The 20,270-nt window shown below is 43.8% G+C and overlaps 1 protein-coding gene across 1 annotated transcript in view; it reads right to left on the minus strand.

Annotated features, from left to right (window-relative positions):
* Positions 1 to 20,270, minus strand: part of LOC126095515 (cytochrome P450 6k1-like) — a 187,719-nt gene that overhangs the window by 54,183 nt on the left and 113,266 nt on the right. Inside the window, exon 6 of the mRNA XM_049910300.1 lies at positions 16,538 to 16,816. Within this exon, the coding sequence (XP_049766257.1) occupies positions 16,538 to 16,816 (279 nt within the window). The remainder of the gene's footprint in view (positions 1 to 16,537; positions 16,817 to 20,270) is intronic.

Below are 20,270 nucleotides of genomic sequence, written 5' to 3' on the forward strand. Positions count from 1 at the left end.
CCGGCGGCTAGTTAATAATATTTAAATGTCTTTTAGTTTACGGTGCTTTGAAATCTTTTAATATTCAGAGGTATTTTTTTGACAATTGCGTCGTACTGTATTAGTGAACCGATGTCTGGTGACTGACTTACAAAGTCTTCATATATGAAGAAAATCGAAGAGGGCCAGTTCGTAAGGCGCCTCGTAAAATTATATCTCGCCTGTTGGCTCAAAGCAAGGAATATGATGTATACTAGAGACATCTTGGACGTTGACGCTGCAGATTTGTGTGTTCAATTCCCTGGACCAAGACAATTCAGCTACGAGCTGTTTCTGAATGATTCACGCCTGCAAGTAGAATCGATAACTATGCTTTGAAGCACAAAATGAGAAAGAATACTAGGCTCAAAATATAGGGTGGCCTATAGGCATCGAACCGCACTTCTAAAGCAGAAACAGATGGATAAATCTTATAAATATAAATTATATAAATTTAATATCAAATGACATGAGACGGGAGAGAAAAAACGAAACGGAAAAATAATTACAGAAGGAAAAACTATAGCGCCTTTCGTCTGAGCATAGCTTTATTTTCCATTTGTGAAAGACGTTTCTTCCTGAAAGGTGAGAGAAACCTGAAGGCGTTAACAGAAGCCAAGCGCATCGAGATCCTCCTGGTAGAAAGAGAGTGGAGTACCTGTGTAATAGCAGAGAATTTCAGACTACACGTTATCCACAGTGCGGTGGAAAAAAATTGTCACGAAATGTCGTCAAACTGATTTTGTCGCAGGCAAGTGGAGAACTTGACATTTTAAAACAACCACTGATCAGTCATCGACCGCCGTTGTGGCATCAATCACTAAGAGTCCAGAGCTCTGTACCCATCACATCTCTCAGGAATTTGGGTTGAGCCGTATCTGAATAATGAGACTTTTGGCCACACACGAATAGCACCCCTACAAAATATTACAGTATCTCTCCTAAAACGATCCAAATCGTCGTTTTTAGTTTGCAGGATAGGTGACACGTAAGATGTACGAAAATCGTCATTTCCCTTATGATGTGCTGTTTACGAACAAAGCTAATTTCTATGTGAACAGACAGGTAAACAGAATCACAGATACTGATCAGATGAGAACCCTAACTGGTTAGATATATCGAAGATAGTTATGGCTTTTTGTGGAATATAGGGTCTTCGGACTGTTGGGCTCTTCTTCATTTGGGGTACACCAACAGTAACAGTCCATCATCTGCAGTTGTTAGAAGATGTGCTGTCATCGCTTCTATCTCAAGACGGGACATGACAACTTTCTTTCAGCACGATGGTGCCTCAACTCATGACAGGATAGCTGTCTGGAGGTAGCTGGATATCCAGTTCTCTTGGAGATGGATACGCCGTAGAGGTCCGTTGGAGCGGTCCCCCGTTTCTCGGATTTAAGTCCCAGAGATTTCTATCTGTGGCGAGATATGAAGGAAACTGTGTGCCGTGAAGATTAGAAACGTTGAACACTTCAGCGAGTAGCTTGTTAATGCCTGAGCTAGCATTCCGGTCCATATTATGTTGGTTTAAGTCCTTGAGGGATGGATGAAGCGGCTGACAACAACCTTACAACGTGCTTGAAACACCTGTAGGACATCCTGTGGCCCTTACGTGTTATCGTCAGCATTTAATTTGTTGCTTAAGAAGTGTGACATAATTATATTTTGCTCAAATGAAACACACCATTGCTTTTACTCGTGTAATTCTTTATGTGCCTGATATAACACATGACTTCTTTTTTTTTTTTTAAAAAAAAAGAGTTGCCTCCAAAGAGATCTGAGGAAAAGACTTGGCACTCTGTGGGGTGGAAACGGACACGCAAGGATGAAAAACGCAGGAAGCGTTTGGCATGTGTATTGGGGGAGAATGGAGGGCATAAGATGGGTGGAAAAAGTGAATAAGATGAGAGTGTTGGAAAGTGTTGGTGAGATGAGGTCTACTGCAGCTTATAAGAGCAAGGAAAAAGAACTGGATCGGAAATCCGTTGAGACGGAAGTGCTTGCCAAAATGCGCTTTGGAAGGTCTAGTTTATAGAAGGAGACTGAGGGGAAAGGGGAGGTACAAGGTGATAGACAACACAAAGGGAAGCGGAAATTACTCAGGGCTGAAGAGTATGGCAGAAGACAGGAAAGCATGGAGAGTTACCATGTAAGAACCTGTCTTTGGGCAGAATACTTTTGATGGTGCTGCTGATGATTTCGATCGAAGATGGCAACTTCCATAGTAGCCGCCATATTGGTAACATAAAGTCACATTTTTTCCCACTCTCACATCTCATACTACTTTCCTTTCAATTTGTGTTTCTCCACCTGTTTTGCTTTTAGAAGTTTGACTCCACACATATGGATCATCTTGTATATCGATCGATCCCGTTCTATTATTTGCCTTCCGTAAACGACGTCGTACAGGATTCCCGTGTAGCGACACAACATACAGCCTGTCGAGGCACTCTCACGACCGACACGTGGACCGCTTCTACCTTGACACACATGCATATATAAATGCCGGCTGCCAATCGAGTCACAGAATCCGGAAAGCGTCAGCACGATGAAGTAACAAAGTGAAATAACACTAGAGTACGTCCTTTTCCTGAAGGTAGTGTGTTCAAGTTGTATGTCAACCAAACATGGAGGTTTTTCAGCTGATAAACTGAAAATTGTATTCTACGAGGAGTTGTTCTTAGACTTCTGATTCACTTTTCTATATTTCCACTCATGCTCCGCAAATCAACGCATGGCTCATGATGGATGGTGTGTTGTACTATTTCAATTCTACATGTCGGAAACGCTCTTTAGTTATCGGTTTGGTCTCGCAGTAATACTAATAGGGCAAGTTAGCTAAACTGTTCACCTCAGATATTTCCTGAACCCTAAAGATACCGTAATCGTGTTTTCACCCAGATAGATAGTGAGAAAGTCCTCACTAGCCGACGCATTCTTTCTTTTCACAACTTTATTAATTACAGAGACATCATAACCAACTTTGCTTTTTTAAATGAAACTAAAGCAATGTCCTCTGCTAATATCGTAGTTATAAATGAGTGTCGCTTAAATGTTAAAAATCAGATTAGTAGTTCCGTAGTAATTACAATGTTTAGAACTTGGGATTTATCTGTTTGGAACATTAAACTGATTGCTGTCTTATACGGAAGTTCGTGTTGTTATATGGAATAATACCGTTAGGTAGATGGGCGCCCCGTTTCACGCAACTAAGACGATCTATTCACAAAAGTCGAGTATTGGAGAGAAAGTGCTGACATGTGTTCCTTGAATCTAATCTCAAATGATCTGCCTGTCTGGCCTATGTACAAGCAGTCACATTCCAAACATTCAATTTTGTACACACCTGTGTGATGAAGTGGGTTTCGTGTGCTGATGTTGTGGGGTAACTTCTGTCCGATCTCGTTGTCTGTTGTAAAGGATATGCTTATGCCTTTTCGTTTGAAGACATTGGCAGTCTGGTATGAAATGTTACCTAGAAAGGGGATTGTATGGAAATGTTATTTTCTTTTTGTGTTTTGTGTCGTAATTGCTTTGCCATTATTTAGGGTGTCTACTATGGAGCTGTAATAACCATTTCCAATAGCTGTTTGTTTTATTATTTCAATTTCTTGATAATATTTGTCTTCAGAGAGTGGCAGCACTAAAAAACAAAGAATACCACACATCAGCAATAGCAACCCACCTCCATGAAACAAAACACCATGTTAACAACACAAGTATTAGCATCCTACACATCCAACGAAAAGGCAGAAAACTATACATCCTCGAAACACTCCAAATATACAAACACCAAACGAAACAACCAGAATCCAACATAAATGACAAAAATGACAATATTTACAATAGTATCATCTCTGTGTTCAGCAACTGCCTACACTATAAAAATGCACACACACACACACACACACACACACACACACAGAAACACACACACACACACACACACACACACACACACTTGTGCACACATCTTAGTACTTACCATAAATATTGACAGCTGCCAAGAGTACAAGAGATTGACCTCATTTACAGATAATTCATCACACCAACAGCTTGTACCCCTTGTCAGCTTGAAACTGTATGTACATCAACTACTGGCACAAATTGTATATCTATCTGCATATTTTATAGCATTAACCAATGTATTACCCAACCCTTAGGCAGCTAATATATGCAACATGTAATCTTAAGACTCCTTGCCATGTAAATGTTTGCTCTCATATAGTCACTCTTTCCACCCTCTCTTTCTCTCTCTCTCTCTCTCTCTCTCTCTCTCTGTCTGTCTGTCTGTCTGTCTGTCTCTCTCTCTCTCCCCCCCTCTTCCTCTCCTCCTTCCTCCAGCCTCTCACATCTGTTTATCAATCCCAATCAAATAGTGTCATCTATGTAAGATTTTACTGCTGTAGCCAATATGATTATCGTACTTCAAGTCCATAACATTTCACTTTATTGTTATTAACAAGTATGAAGTTTAAGCCATTTTAACATTTCACCTGATTGTATAAACGAGTCCGAATGTTTAGCTGTTTTAACTTGTCAAAATTTGATTTATATACCACCTGAAGTACACACATACATATTCGACACCTCAAAACAAACACCTCAAAATGCTTTAAACAATTATTCTGTAATAATGTTTTACGATGTATATTCTTTGCACTTTGCGATTATGTCTTCTCTTCTGCTATACGAACCTTGCACCCAGCAGATTCCAGACGCCATATTTGTTTACAAATGTGACAGTATACATGTGATGTATTACGACAGCGAAAGGAACTTGTGACCACTAGAGGTACTCCAGTTTACTTATTTTATGTTCACCATTAGATATCAGCTTAAGTTTTTGTCAAAAGTAATCCTAAAGCATGTTCTGAAATAGTGACTTGTTTCTCCACTAGGCAGTGCCACAAGTTCCTCCAAAATCGTAACACAACACACACACAAATGTCATACTAACTAATGTAAATCCACCCGATGATGGGTGTCGTGGAAATAAATAAAACGGTGACTGGTAACAACAAACTTATTGTTTCATTTAAGGAAGATAACCTCCAAGACTTGGCACGTATACAGTGCACTGCAGCCGCGACGCAGTATTTACATTTTCGCAATGGTGCCAATTTGCAACAAGATATACTACATTGCATGGTGTGTCCCCCCCTCCCTGTATGTCATTAGATGTTCAAAATACTGCAATACTCGTTTGCAGTCGCTGGTGCAAGCATTCCTGGACAGACTAATGAGTTTCCTTCGACGTCATTGCACGTGCAATGTTTTTAAATCAGCTTGCTTCGCTGGAAATTGTGCACAGACTTCGTCTTCGAGCTTACCCAGAGGAAAAAATGGTTCAAATGGCTCTAAGCACTATGGGACTTAACTGCTGTGGTCATCAGTCCCCTAGACTTAGAACTACTTAAACCTAACTAACCTAAGGACATCACACACATCCATGCCCGAGGCAGGATTCGAATCTGCGACCGTAGCAGCAGCGCGGTTCCGGACTGAAGCGCCTAGAACCGCTCGACCACAACGGCCGGCTACCTAGAGGAAGAAGTTCAGTGGCGTCATATACGCAGACGTGCAGACAAGCTGAAAATCCCTTCAAGACCTATCCAGCGAGCAGGAAAAAGCTCGATAACCTCTTTCCTAGTCACAACCGAGTAGTGTGACAGGCACCCACCGTGCTGGTACAAAATGATGTTGTTTTGTAGTCTTCAGTCCAAAGACTGGTTTGACACAACTCTCCAAGCTACTCTGTGCATCTCCAAATAAGTACTGCAACTTACATCCGTTTGAACCTACTTACTGGATTCGTCTCTTGGTCTCCCTCTACGATCTACCCCCACCCACACACACATTTCCCTCCAACATTTTAGTCAAGTTTTGCAACCAATATCGTGTCTCCTCAGTTCTACTCAAAAGGCAAGGGAAAGTCCCCATCCCTCCCCCCTCCACCCCACCTTTAGATTTAGGGTGTCAGAGGGCCCAGTGGATACCCCATCAAAAACTGAACACAGATCAGGCATGAAAACAGGAAGAATGCCTACTGGACTGTGAAAAATAAAGCGAAATAGAAACAGCGAATGATCCAAGAGGAAGAAATGCAATATACAAGGGGTCCATTGATCGTGACCGGGCCAAATATCTCACGAAATAAGCGTCAAACGAAAAAACTACAAAGAACGAAACTTGTCTTGCTTGAAGATGGAAACCAGATGGCGCTATGGTTGGCCCACTAGATGTCACTGCCATAGGTCAAACGGATATCAACTGCGTTTTTCTAAATAGGAACCCTCATTTTTTATTACATATTCGTGTAGTACGTAAAGAAATATGAATGTTTTAGTTGGACCACATTTTTCGCTTTGTGATAGATGGCGCTGTAATAGTCACAAACATATGGCTCACAATTTTCGACGAACAGTTGGTAACAGGTAGATTTTGAAATTAAAATACAGAACGTAGGTACATGTGAACATTTATGTCGGTTGTTCCAATGTGATACATGTACCTTTTGTGAACTAATCATTTCTGAGAACGCGTGCTGTTACAGCGTGATTACTTGTAAATACCACATTAGTGCAATAAATGCTCAAAATGATGTCCGTCAACCTCAATGCATTTGGCAATACGTGTAATGACATTCCTCTCAACAGCGAGTAGTTCGCCATCTGTAATGTTTTCATATGCATTGACAGTGCGCTGACGCATGTTGTCACGCGTTGTCGGTGGATCACGATAGCAAACATCCTTCAACTTTCCCCACAAAAAGAAATCCGGGGACGTCAGATTCGGTGAACGTGCGGACCGTGGTATGGTTCTTCGACGACCAATCCACCTGTCATGAAATATGCTATTCAATACCGCTTCAACCGCAAGCGAACTATGTGCTGAACATCCATCATATTGGAAGTACATCGCAATTCTGTCATGCAGTGGTTCAAAAAGTGGTACAAATGGCTCGGAGCACTATGGGACTTAACTGCTGAGGTCATCAGTCCCCTAGAACTTGGAACTACTTAAACCTAACTAACCTAAGGACATCGCACACATCCATGTCCGAGGCAGGATTCGAACGTGCGACCGTAGCGGTCGCACGGTTTCAGATTTTATCGCCTACAACCGCTCGGCCACTTCGGCCGGCTTGTCATGCAGTGACACATCTTGTAGTAACATCGGTAGAACATTACGTAGGAAATCAGCATACATTGCACCGTTTAGATTGCCATCGATAAAATGGGGGCCAATTATCCTTCCTCCCATAATGCCACACCATACATTACCCGCCAAGGTCGCTGAGTGCCACTTGTCGCAGCCATCGTGGATTTTCCATTTGCCCAATAGTGCATTTTATGCTGGTTTACGTTGCTGTAGTGGGAGGATGACGCTTCGTCGCTAAATAGAACGTGTGCAAAGAAATCTGTCATCGTCACGTAATTTCTCTTGTGCCCAGTGGCAGAACTGTACACGACGTTCAAAGTCGTCGCCATGAAATGCCTGGTGCATAGAAATATGGTACGGGTGCAATCGATGTTGATGTAGCATTCTCAACACCTACATTTCTGAGATTCCCGATTCTTGCGCAATTTGTCTGCTACTGATGTGCGGATTAGCCGCGACAGCAGCTAAAACACCTACTTGGGCATCATCATTTGTTGCAGGTCGTGGTTGACGTTTCACATGTGGCTGAACACTTCCTGTTTCCTTAAATAACGTAACTATCCGTCGAACGGTCCGGACACTTGGATGATGTCGTCCAGGATACCGAGCAGCATACACAGCACACGCCCGTTGGGCTTTTTGATCACAATAGTCATACATCAACACGATATCGACCTTTTCCGCCATTGGTAAACGGTCCATTTTAACACGGGTAATGTATCATGAAGCAAATACCGTCCGCACTGGCGGAATGTTACGTGATACCACGTACTTATATATTTGTGACTATTAAGCGCCATCTTGTCCATTAATAATTATCCGGGCTGTTATGCCGTGGTCGGTTGATGAATGCTATGTCGATTCCCAACGTTTGGTCTCCGACTGCGGGAGACATCTTCAAGGGGGTCCGTAACTCGATGGAAGGTCCAACACACCCACTGGGGAAATTTTAACATTGGTTTCCTCCATCGCACATAACCGCGATGCCGTACCTATTCAAACTCGCTCCATGTTGGCAAACTTGAGCTTGGACCATTCACTGTTTCTATTTTCCTTCTTTTTTCACTGTTCAGTACACCTTCTGTTTCATGTTTTATCTGTGTTCAGTTTTTCACGGGCTATCCACTGGGCCACTTTACCACTAAATGTGAGGGGGTGCGACGGGGTTTCTCCCCTTGTTAGAACTAAATTGCCGGGCAGGATTAGCCGAGCGGTCTAGGACGCTGCAGTCATGGACTGTGCGGATGGTCGCGGTGGAGGTTCGAGCCCTCCCTCGGGCATAGGTGTGTGTGTTTGTCCTTAGGATAATTTAGGTTAAGTAGTGTGTAACCTTAGGGACTGACCTTAGCAGTTAAGTTCCATAAAAAAAGAACTAAATTACCAGCAGCAGAAATTACTACACAGTGAAGACTCGATTATCCGGATATCGGTTATACGGATTCGCAATTATCCAGTTTGTCAACTGCGAGTAAATATTTTTGTAGTCTACTCCGTGCGTCCACCGACATACCGCAGTGGCACTGTCCGACCGCGCCGTTTCATTATTGTTTGAGTTAAGACAGTTGCCAAACGCTACGCCTCTGAGGGTGAGTACCCGTGGTCTAGGGGTAGCGTCTTTGATTCATAATTAAAACGTCTTCGGTGCCGGGTTCGATCCCCGCCATTGCCTAAATTTTGATAAATAATCAGCATTGGCGGCCGAAGACTTCAAATGGTTCAAATGGTTCTGAGCACTATGAGACTCAACTTCTGAGGTCATTAGTCCCCTAGAACTTAGAACCAGTTAAACCTAACTAACCTAAGGACATCACACACATCCATGCCCGAGGCAGGATGCGAACCTGCGACTGTAGCGGTCTCGCGGTTCCAGACTGCAGCGCCTAGAACCACACGGCCACTTCGGCCGGCGGCCGAAGACTTCAGCCTCATTCTGCCAACGGCCTTGTCAAAGAGGGCGGAGGAGCGGATAGAGGTTCAGGGAACTCTCTTGTCCTAGGGGTGGGAAATTGCCCCTAAAGGCGGAAGAATCAGCAATGATCAACGACATGAAGATGCAGAGGGCAATGGAAACCACTGCATTAAAGACACGTAACGTGTATCCACAGGACATGTGGCCTGTAATTGAAGAAATGTCATGATGATCTCCCCATTGGCAGAAGATTCCGGAATATTCTCCCATTGGGATCTCCGGGAGGGGACTGCCAAGGGGGAGGTTACCATGAGAAAAAGATTGAATAATCAACGAAAGGATAACGTTCTTGGAGTCGGGGCGTGGAATGCCAGTAGCTTGAACGTGGTAGGGAAACTAGAAAATCTGAAAAGGGAAATGCAAAGGCTCAATCTAGATATAGTAGGAGTCAGTGAAGTGAAGTGGAAGGAAGACAAGTATTTCTGGTCAGATGAGTATCGGGTAATATCAACAGCAGCAGAAAATGGTATAACAGGTGTAGGATTCGTTATGAATAGGAAGGTAGGGCAGAGGGTGTGTTACTGTGAACAGTTCAGTGACCGGGTTGTTCTAATCAGAATTGACAGCAGACCAACACCGACAACGATAGTTCAGGTGTACATGCCGACGTCGCAAGCTGAAGAACAGATAGAGAAAGTGTATGAGGATATTGAAAGGGTAATGCAGTATGTAAAGGGGGACGAAAATCTAATAGTCATGGGCGACTGGAATGCAGTTGTAGGGGATGGAGTAGAAGAAAAGGTTACAGGAGAATATGGGCTTGGGACAAGGAATGAAAGAGGAGAAAGACTAATTGAGTTCTGTAACAAGTTTCAGCTAGTAATAGCGAATACCCTGTTCAAGAATCACAAGAGGAGGAGGTATATTTGGAAAAGGCCGGGAGATACGGGAAGATTTCAATTAGATTACATCATGGTCAGACAGAGATTCCGAAATCAGATACTGGATTGTAAGGCGTACCCAGGAGCAGATATAGACTCAGATCACAATATAGTAGTGATGAAGAGTAGGCTGAAGTTCAAGACATTAGTCAGGAAGAATCAATACGCAAAGAAGTGGGATACGGAAGTACTAAGGAATGACTAAATACGTTTGAAGTTCTCTAACGCTATAGATACAGCAATAAGGAATAACGCAGTAGGCAGTACAGTTGAAGAGGAATGGACATCTCTAAAAAGGGCCATCACAGAAGTTGGGAAGGAAAACATAGGTACAAAGAAGGTAGCTGCGAAGAAACCATGGGTAACAGAAGAAATACTTCAGTTGATTGATGAAAAGAGGAAGTACAAACATGTTCCGGGAAAATCAGGAATACAGAAATACAAGTCGCTGAGGAATGAAATAAATAGGAAGTGCAGGGAAGCTAAGACGAAATGGCTGCAGGAAAAATGTGAAGACATCGAAAAAGATATGATTGTCGGAAGGACAGACTCAGCATACAGGAAAGTCAAAACAACCTTTGGTGACATTAAAAGCAACGGTGGTAACATTAAAAGTGCAACGGGAATTCCACTGTTAAATGCAGAGGAGAGAGCAGATAGGTGGAAAGAATACATTGAAAGCCTCTATGAGGGTGAAGATTTGTCTGATGTGATAGAAGAAGAAACAGGAGTCGATTTAGAAGAGATAGGGGATCCAGTATTGGAATCGGAATTTAAAAGAGCTTTGGAGGACTTACGGTCAAATAAAGCAGAAGGGATAGATAACATTCCATCAGAATTTCTAAAATCATTGGGGGAAGTGGCAACAAAACGACTATTCACGTTGGTGTGTAGAATATATAAGTCTGGCGATATACCATCTGACTTTCGGAAAAGCATCATCCACACAATTCCGAAGACGGCAAGAGCTGACAAGTGCGAGAATTATCGCACCATCAGCTTAACAGCTCATGCATCGAAGCTGCTTACAAGAATAATATACAGAAGAATGGAAAAGAAAATTGAGAATGCGCTAGGTGACGATCAGTTTGGCTTTAGGAAAAGTAAAGGGACGAGAGAGGCAATTCTGACGTTACGGCTAATAATGGAAGCAAGGCTAAAGAAAAATCAAGACACTTTCATAGGATTTGTCGACCTGGAAAAAGCGTTCGACAATATAAAATGGTGCAAGCTGTTCGAGATTCTGAAAAAGTGGGGGTAAGGAGACGGGTCATATACAATATGTACAACAACCAAGAGGGAATAATAAGAGTGGACGAACGAAGTGCTCGTATTAAGAAGGATGTAAGACAAGGCTGTAGCCTTTCGCCCCTACTCTTCAATCTGTACATCGAGGAAGCAATGATGGAAATAAAAGAAAGGTTCAGGAGTGGAATTAAAATACAAGGTGAAAGGATATCAATTATACGATTCGCTGATGACATTGCTATTCTGAGTGAAAGTGAAGAAGAATTAAATGATCTGCTGAACGGAATGAACAGTCTAATGAGTACACAGTATAGTTTGAGAGTAAATCGGAGAAAGACGAAGGTAATGAGAAGTAGTAGGAACGAGAACAGCGAGAAACTTAACATCAGGATTGATGGTCACGAAGTCAATGAAGTTATGGAATTCTGCTACCTAGGCAGTAAAATAACCAATGACGGACGGAGCAAGGAGAACATCAAAAGCAGACTCGATATGGCAAAAAAGGCATTTCTGGCCAAGAGAAGTCTACTAATATCAAATACCGGCCTTAATTTGAGGAAGAAATTTCTGAGGATGTACGTCTGGAGTACAGCATTGTATGGTAGTGAAACGTGGACTGTGGGAAAACCGGAACAGAAGAGAATCGAAGCATTTGAGATATGGTGCTATAGACGAATGTTGAAAATTAGGTGGACTGATAAGGTAAGGAATGAAGAGGTTCTACGCAGAAAGGAATATGTGGAAAACACTGATAAGGAGAAGGGACAGGATGATAGGACATCTGCTAAGACATGAGGGAATGACTTCCATGGTACTGGAGGGAGCTGTAGAGGGCAAAAACTGTAGAGGAAGACAGAGATTGGAATACGTCAAGCAAATAATTGAGGACGTAGGTTGCAAGTGCTACTCTGACATGAAGAGGTTAGCACAGGAAAGGAATTCGTGGCGGGCCGCATCAAACCAGTCAGTAGAATGATGACCAAAGAAAAAAAAAAAAAAGAAAAAGAAAAAGAAGCCTCTGACAGTGAGTCGCGTCGCATCTGTGCTTAAAAACGTGAAAACGCGAGAGAGTAGTGGAGGCATAGATTAAAGAGTGGCAAAGTTGTGACAGTAATGATCAAGGTTTTCGGATCATGCCGGATGACGAAATGTTGTAAACATAATGCAGGCAAACGAACAGCAGGAAATTCAAGAAGATGAAACAGGAGAAAAAGTAGAAGCAGAAAATGATGCAGCATTTCAAGCCCTGGAAACAGCTTTCAAACAGTTCAAAAAAAAACCAACAGTGTGATTTAATTGAATTATAACGAATTCATGATGTAGCAGCAAGGAAGATAAAAAAGCGTTACAGTGTAATGACTATTACCAACAATACTAAACAAAATTACAGTGACTGTCCTATGCGGCTTTTGTCAGGTATTTCATTATTAAGGTTGTAATATTTTAGTAATTTTAAGAAAATATGCATGTACATACGAAAATGTAACATTATGAAATAACCATGTGACAACGTACCTGAAAGATTACCATACACGATCGACGGAGGTCATCTTCCTAGAGTGAACTATAAAAAATCGCTTTTCTTTAGACATTCTATTATTCAGATTTTCGATGATCAGAAAGAGTGACATCAACAATTAATCTGGTTAATCGAGTCTGCACTGTAGTTCCATTTGGAACGTGATGTTGATACGACACCTGCCGGCTGCTGTGGACGAGCGGTTCTAGGCGCTTCAGTCCGGAACCGCGCTGATGCTACGGTCGCAGGTTCGGATCCTGCCTCGGGCATGGATGTGTGTGATGTCCTTAGGTTAGTTAGGTTTAAGAAATTCTAAGTCTAGGGGACTGATGACCTCAGATGTTAAGTCCCATAGTGCTCAGAGCCATCTGAACCATTTTACCGACATCTTTGTAATTAATATAGTTACGAAGAGAGACTATGCATCATTTACTGTGGGCTGTCTCACAGTTCATCTGGACGAAAGCAGAATTGCTATACCTCAAACGGGTCCGGAAATAGCTAAGGCGGACAGCTTATCTGAATCACGATGTATAAGCATAAATGGGATACGTAATTACTATATTCTGTGGTGAAGACGTGTTTTCTAAATTTCAGTAGCTTCCTCTGACTTTAGCTTTCCTTAACGGAGGTCAAATATCTGCGTGATGTGCTCACTGCTTTTATTTATCACTAACAACCCGCCCCAACTTCGCACAGATAGTACTAAGTGTGCCGCGCGGGATTAGCCTAGCGGTCCAAGGCGCCGCAGTCATGGACTGTGCGGCTGGTCCCGGCGAAGGGTCGAGTCGTCCCTCGGGCATGGATGTGTGTGTTTGTCCTTAGGATGAGTTAGGTTAAGTAGTGTGTAAGGTTAGGGACTGATGACCTTAGCAGTTAAGTCCCATAAGATTTCACACACATTTGAACTAAGTATGTATGGCTGGATAACTTGCTTACAATAGGTAGAGACATGCACAAACCGTCCTCGTGTATATTGGTGAAAACCATATCAGTAATACCTGAGATTAACCTACACATATCACACCAATACCCAAGAAAGCAAAAGGAGTAATCCGCTGAATTACAGACCCATATCATTAACGTCTATTTGCAGTAGGATTTTGGAACACATACTGTGTTCGAACATAATGAATTATCTCGAAGAAAACGATTTACTGACAAACAGCCAACACGGATTCAGAAAATATCGTTCTTGTGCAACGTAACTAACTCTTTATCCTCACGAAGTAATGAGTGCTATCGATAGGGGATCTCAACTTGAATCCATATTTCTAGATTTACATAAGGCTTTTCATGTCGTTCTTCACAAGCTGCTTCTAATTAAATTGCGTGCCTGTTGAACATCGTCTCAGTTGTGCGACTGAATTTGTGAATTCCTGCCAGAAAGCTTATAGTTCGTAGGACTGACGAAAAGTCATTGAGTAAAACAGAAGTCATATCTGGCATTCCCCAAGGAAATGTTAAAGGCCCTCTGCTATTCCTAATCTACATAAACGACATAGGAGACAATCTGAGCAGCTCTCTTAGATTGTTTGCAGATGATGCTGCCATTCACCGTCTCGTAAAATCATCAAATGATCAAAATTAATTGCAAAATGATTTAGACAAGATAAATCACCAAAATCTAAAGACTGTAAACTCAACTCGACCAGAGGCCTTGCCTTTATTAAGCGATTTAAGCTATCGAGGGTATCTAATTCTACAGGGTGGCGCACGAAATGTGTTACCATTTTGTTTTTGAATATAAACTTTATTGTCAATACAAGCTGAAAGGAACATATACTACAATGAAGAGCCGTCCATGGATATTTGTTCTAACTCAGCATATGCTCAATATGTCCACCATTTCGTTTTCTAGCTTCCTTCAAACGAACACTGAAGTTAGTGATTACCCTACGGCACATGTCTTCCGTAATTTCACTGCAAGCTTGAAGAATAAATCTTCTGAGCTCCATTAAATCATGTGGACGTTTCGGGAAATTTTTTTCCTTTAGGTACCCCCAAAGAAAAAAGTCACATGGATGGAGGTCTGGACTATTGGGGGGCCAATTTTGTCCGTCATTGAAGCGACCTGGAAACCTGAGTGAAATGATTCGCTTGTCGAAATGCTCGTGTAAAAACTCCAGTATGTGGCCTTGCTCCATCGTGCATGAATCACTGCGTGTTGAAGGGCAAGGCAGTAGCAAGAAGCTGTGGAATGCAGCTATTGCGAAGCATGCTCAAATAACGCTCGCTGTTCACAGTTTCTTCAAAGAAAAATGGTCCAACAAGTCCGTGACTGGAAATTGCTGCCTACGCTGTAATCCTCGGAGCATAACGTTGTCGTTCATGAAGCACTTGTGGGTTTTCAGTGGCCCAAAGGCGTACATTTTGTTTGTTAACCACACCGTCTAAATGAAAATGCGCCTCGTCTGAAAACCAAACGTTGTTAAGAGTTTCTTCCCTATCCTCCGCCCACTGAGCAAACAGTAGCCTCTGCTGCTTATGTTCTTCAGTGAGCTTCTGTGCACAGGTCATCTTGTATGGGTACATATGGAGGTCACTTTTAAGAATGCGTTGAACGGAGCGTCTGGATATTCCCAGTTGCACTGCTGCCTTTCTACACGATTTCCCGGGACTTCTCCGTACAGCAACTCGTACTGCTTCAATATTCTTCGGCGAACAAACAGGCTTAGCCCGAGGTCGCTTCGCTTCCAATACTGTTCCTTCCTGTACAAATTTATCGTACAACCCGTGGATGGTCTTCTTGCAAGGGACCCATCGTGTGTTAAACTGTTGTCGAAAACGCCTCTGAGTCACAACAAAGCTTTTCGTTTCATGAAAAAGTAACACAATTGCCGATCGTTGCTGTGTCGTCAGTCTTCCATTGTCAGCCATTGCTGCTTACTAGTCTCCTAGCGGCAGTATCGTGAATTACACGTCATTTCGTAGCTCATTTGTTTTTCCAAGCTCTGCTGGTACTGGTGTAGAGATCCCAGCGGGATATCTAATGTAAATTGTGAAAGAAGCAATTGGTAACACATTTCGTGCGCCATCCTGTAGGTTACACATACTGGCAGCAGATATCAGATGAATCCCAGGACTGTAAGTCCCCTCCCAAAGATTCCCATTTGGGATTACCTCTGCCCCAGACCCAGCTTGCTGGGGCTATAGGCTAATGAGAACCGCTCAGGATCTCTAACAGCTCTGTCTGCTCCTTGTAATAGCGAATGAAAAGTGGAATAAAAATGGGGACGAGTAACAGGTTCAAATGGTTCAAATGGCTCTGAGCACTATGGGACTTAACAGCTGTGGTTATCAGTCCCCTATAACTTAGAACTACTTAAACCTAACTAACCTAAGGACATCACACACATCCATGCCCGAGGCAGGATTCGAACCTGCGACGTAGCAGTCGCACGGTTCCGGACTGCGCGCCTAGAACCGCGAGACCACCGCGGCCGGCCAAGTAACAGGCAAAACTTGCGTTTATGGTATTGCTTACCTGGACACGAAGCTACTTGAATATTGCAATTGTCAGCATCTCTACCTCTCTCTCTCTCTCTCTCTCTCTCTCTCTCTCTCTCTCTCACACACACACACGCACACACACACACACTTGCACGTGCGCATAAAGCCTAAACATTATGAGAGGAAGAAGTTGCCGTTGCCACTCCGGACTGCCGACCTCGACCTCGCATTCTGTGTAGCAGAGTGGGTCAAGTGTGGAGACACAAGGAGAGCGCCGCGCCTCACCTCTGCGAGCGAACGCCATCAGCATGTCTAACACGTGCGCCGGCTTGCCGGTTTCCGCCGCCGATCGCCGATGCTCGGAGAGCTCCGCGAAGGCGTGCCGGTAGAAGCTCTCGGGGGCGGCGCCGAAGAATCTCGGCGCGAACAGCCGCAGCGGGCGCAGCTGCGGAGCCACGAACACCGACAGCACCTCCAGAGCGCGCCGCGGCGAGAACCCGAACACGCCCCGCACCGCGTCGTTCCAGCCACGGCTCTCCCCCGACAGCGCGCCGCCCTCCACACCTGCACACCGTGCAGACCTCGTCAGCGAAGCACCTGACACCTCAACACTACACTAACTTAGAGGACAAAAGTCGTGGAATACCTCCTGATAATGTGCCGTACCTCCATTTGCCCAGCGCGGTACAGCAACTCGACGTGGCATGGCCTCAACAAATCGTTGGAAGTTCCCTGCAGAAATATTGAGCCACGCTGCCTCTACAGCCGTCCACAACTCCGAAAGCGTTGCCGGTGCAGGATTTGTGCACGAACTCACGTCTCGACTATGTACCATAAAGCGTCGATGGGATTCATGTCGGGCGATCTGGGTGGCCAGCTGTTTCGCTCGAATTGTCCAGACTGTTCTACAAACCAATCGCCAACAAATGTGGTCCGGTGACATGGCGCATTGTCTTAAAAAATTCTATCGTTGTTTGGGAATATGAAATTCATGAATGCCTGCCAATGGTCTTCAAGTAGCCGAACATAACCATTTCCAGTCAACAATGGCTTCGGTTGGACCTGAGGACCCAGTCCATTCCACGTAAAACAGACTACACCATTATGGAGCCACCAACAACTTGCATAGTGCCTCATTGACAACTAGAATCCATGACTTTGTGGGGTCTGCACCACACTCGAACCCTACCATCAGCTCTTACCAACTGAAATCGCGTCTCGTGTAACCAAACCAAGGTTTACGAGGGTAATCTCAAAAGTAAGGTCTCCTATTTTTCTTACCAACTGAAATCGCGCCTCTGTGTCTGTGGTGTCACCGCCAGACACCACACTTGCTAGGTGGTAGCCTTTAAATCGGCCGCGGTCCGTTAGTATACGTCGGACCCGCGTGTCTCCACTATCAGTGATTGCAGACCGAGCGTCGCCTCACGGTAGGTCTAGTCTAGAGAAACCCTAGCCCCAGTTGTACAGCCGACTTTGTTAGCGATGGTTCACTGTCTACATACGCTCTCATTTGCAGAGACGACAGTTTAGCATAGCCTCCAGCTACGTCATTTGCTACGACCTAGCAAGGCGCCATATTCAGTTACTACGAATGTATTCTGAACAGATAATATTGTGAATCATGTCCCGTCAAGAGCGACGTTCATCATTAATGGATTAAAGTTAAGTATTAAACTAATTACGCCCACTTTCTGAATTCTAATTCCTTGTCATGTTCCAGACCTGACGTCAGTATAGTTCTTCCCTCCTCACGCCAGCCTGCGTGAGCTAAAACGCGTGCATTTCGGCCTCCACTAGTAACACGGTGTTGGCTCTTCTGCCAACACGACAGTAACCAAGCCACGGCTTACGAGGGTAATCCCAAAAGCAAGGTTTTCTATTTTTTTATAAGTACATAGACCTGTTTACTTCTATAATGGTTTACATCAGTTTACAGCTTCAACATTTAGCTATTTTTCGACATAGTCACCATTTCTGTCGATGAATTTTTGTTGACGCTGTGGCACTTTTTGTATGCCTATGTCATACCATCTCGCCGCCATGCTGTTCATAAAGTTGTGAACCTCTTCTTTCACCTAGTTGTCGGAGCTGAATCGCTTTCCGGCCAAATTTTCTTTTAATCTAGGGAACAGGTGATAGTCCCTGAGCGCCAAGTCAGGACTATACGAAGGATGGGTGATTATGTTCCACGTAAACTGTTGCAGGAGAGCAACGGTTTATCGAGCGATGTTTGGGCGAGCGTTATCATGGAGAATGTGTACGCCCTTGTTCAACATTCCCCTTCTCCGGTTCTAAATTGCCCGTTTGAGTTTTTTCAGAGTCTTACAGTACCTGTCAGCGTTAATTGTGGTCCCAGCGATTCAGCTCCGACGACGAGGTGAAAGAAGAGGTTCATAACTTTCTGAACAGCATGGCGGCGAAATGGTATGACATGGGCATGTAAAAACTGCCACAGCGTCTGCAAAAATTCATGGACAGAAACGGTGATTATGTTGAAAACTAGCTAAATGTTCACACTGTAAACGGATGTAAACCATTGTAGAAATAAACATGTCTATGTACTTATAAAAAAAATTGGAGACCTTTCTGTTGGGATTACCTCGTACATGTCGTGTAGTGTCCAACCGATACGGTCACGAGCCGAGGAGAGGCGCTGCAGGCGATGTCGTGCTGTTAGCAAAGGCACTCGCGTCGCTCGTCTACTGCCATAGCCCATTAACGCCAAATTTCGCCGCATTCCTCTAACGGGTACGTTCGTCGTACGTCCTACATTGACTTCTGCGGTTATTTCATGCAACTCCACGCAAACGCCGCTGCTCTAGACCGTTAAGTGAAGGCCGTCGGCCCCTGCGTTGTCCACGGTGAGAGGTAATGCCTGAAAGTTGGTCTCCTCCGTACACTCTAGACACTGTGGGTCTCGGAATACGATTTCCGAAATGGAATATCCCACACGTCTAGCGCCAACTGACATTCCGCGTTCAATGTCTGTTAATTCCCGTCGTGTGGCTGTAGCCCTGTCGGATTTTTTTTTTTTACATGAATCACCTGAGTACAGATGACAGCTCCGTCAATGCGCTGTCCTTTTATACCTTGTGTACGCGATACAACCACCATCTGCATATGAGCATATCGCTATCCCATAATGTTTTGTCACATTAGTGTTTGTCGCCAAGCACCGCTGAGCACCCACTAAAAAATGGTTCAAATGGCTCTGAGCACTATGGGACTTAACATCTATGGTCATCAGTCCCCTAGAACTTAGAACTACTTAAACCGAACTAACCTAAGGGCATCACACAACACCCAGTCATCACGAGGCAGAGAAAATCCCTGACCTCGCCGGGAATCGAACCCGGGAACCCGGGCGTGGGAAGCGAGAACGCTACCGCACGACCACGAGCCGCGGACGAGCACCCACTCCTCAGCATTTCAAACACATCATACTAGTGGCACTCAGAATTTTGCCTGCGTCTACTTACATAGCCTGGAAACCATTGTGTAGAGGATACCTACCGTGGTACCACACAGTAGGATTTCTTCCCATTCCAAGCGTGTATCGAGAATAATTGCTTAAATACCTCTGTGCATGCTGCAGTTACCCCAATCTTGTCATGATGAAAATGGCCATTTCAGTTGTATGATAAAAAATATGATAAAAATTTAATTATGAATCTGTTACTTTCGTTTTTTATAAATTGCTTTACACTAGGCACGGTTGCCGCACCCCCCCACCCCCCTCTTCCCGGTCTTGTTTAGATAACAAAATTGCTATTGTACCTTAGGTTCTTCTACATTTCATTTGTAAAATCACTCGTAAAGATGCTACCCAAACTTCCCTACCACATTTTACGATTCTGTCCCATGTTGCCTCTCATTATATAAGTCCAAACGAACGTGCACCAGTCCCTTATCGACCCCGGCCCCGATAAACCTCGGTTGCAGTCCTGGCAGTTGCTGCGTGCCTCATTCTGTCACGATGATTTTATGCCTTTTGTATGTCTATATAATATTTTAA

This window comes from Schistocerca cancellata, chromosome 8, assembly GCF_023864275.1.
Source record: "Schistocerca cancellata isolate TAMUIC-IGC-003103 chromosome 8, iqSchCanc2.1, whole genome shotgun sequence".
Taxonomy (NCBI): domain Eukaryota; kingdom Metazoa; phylum Arthropoda; class Insecta; order Orthoptera; family Acrididae; genus Schistocerca; species Schistocerca cancellata.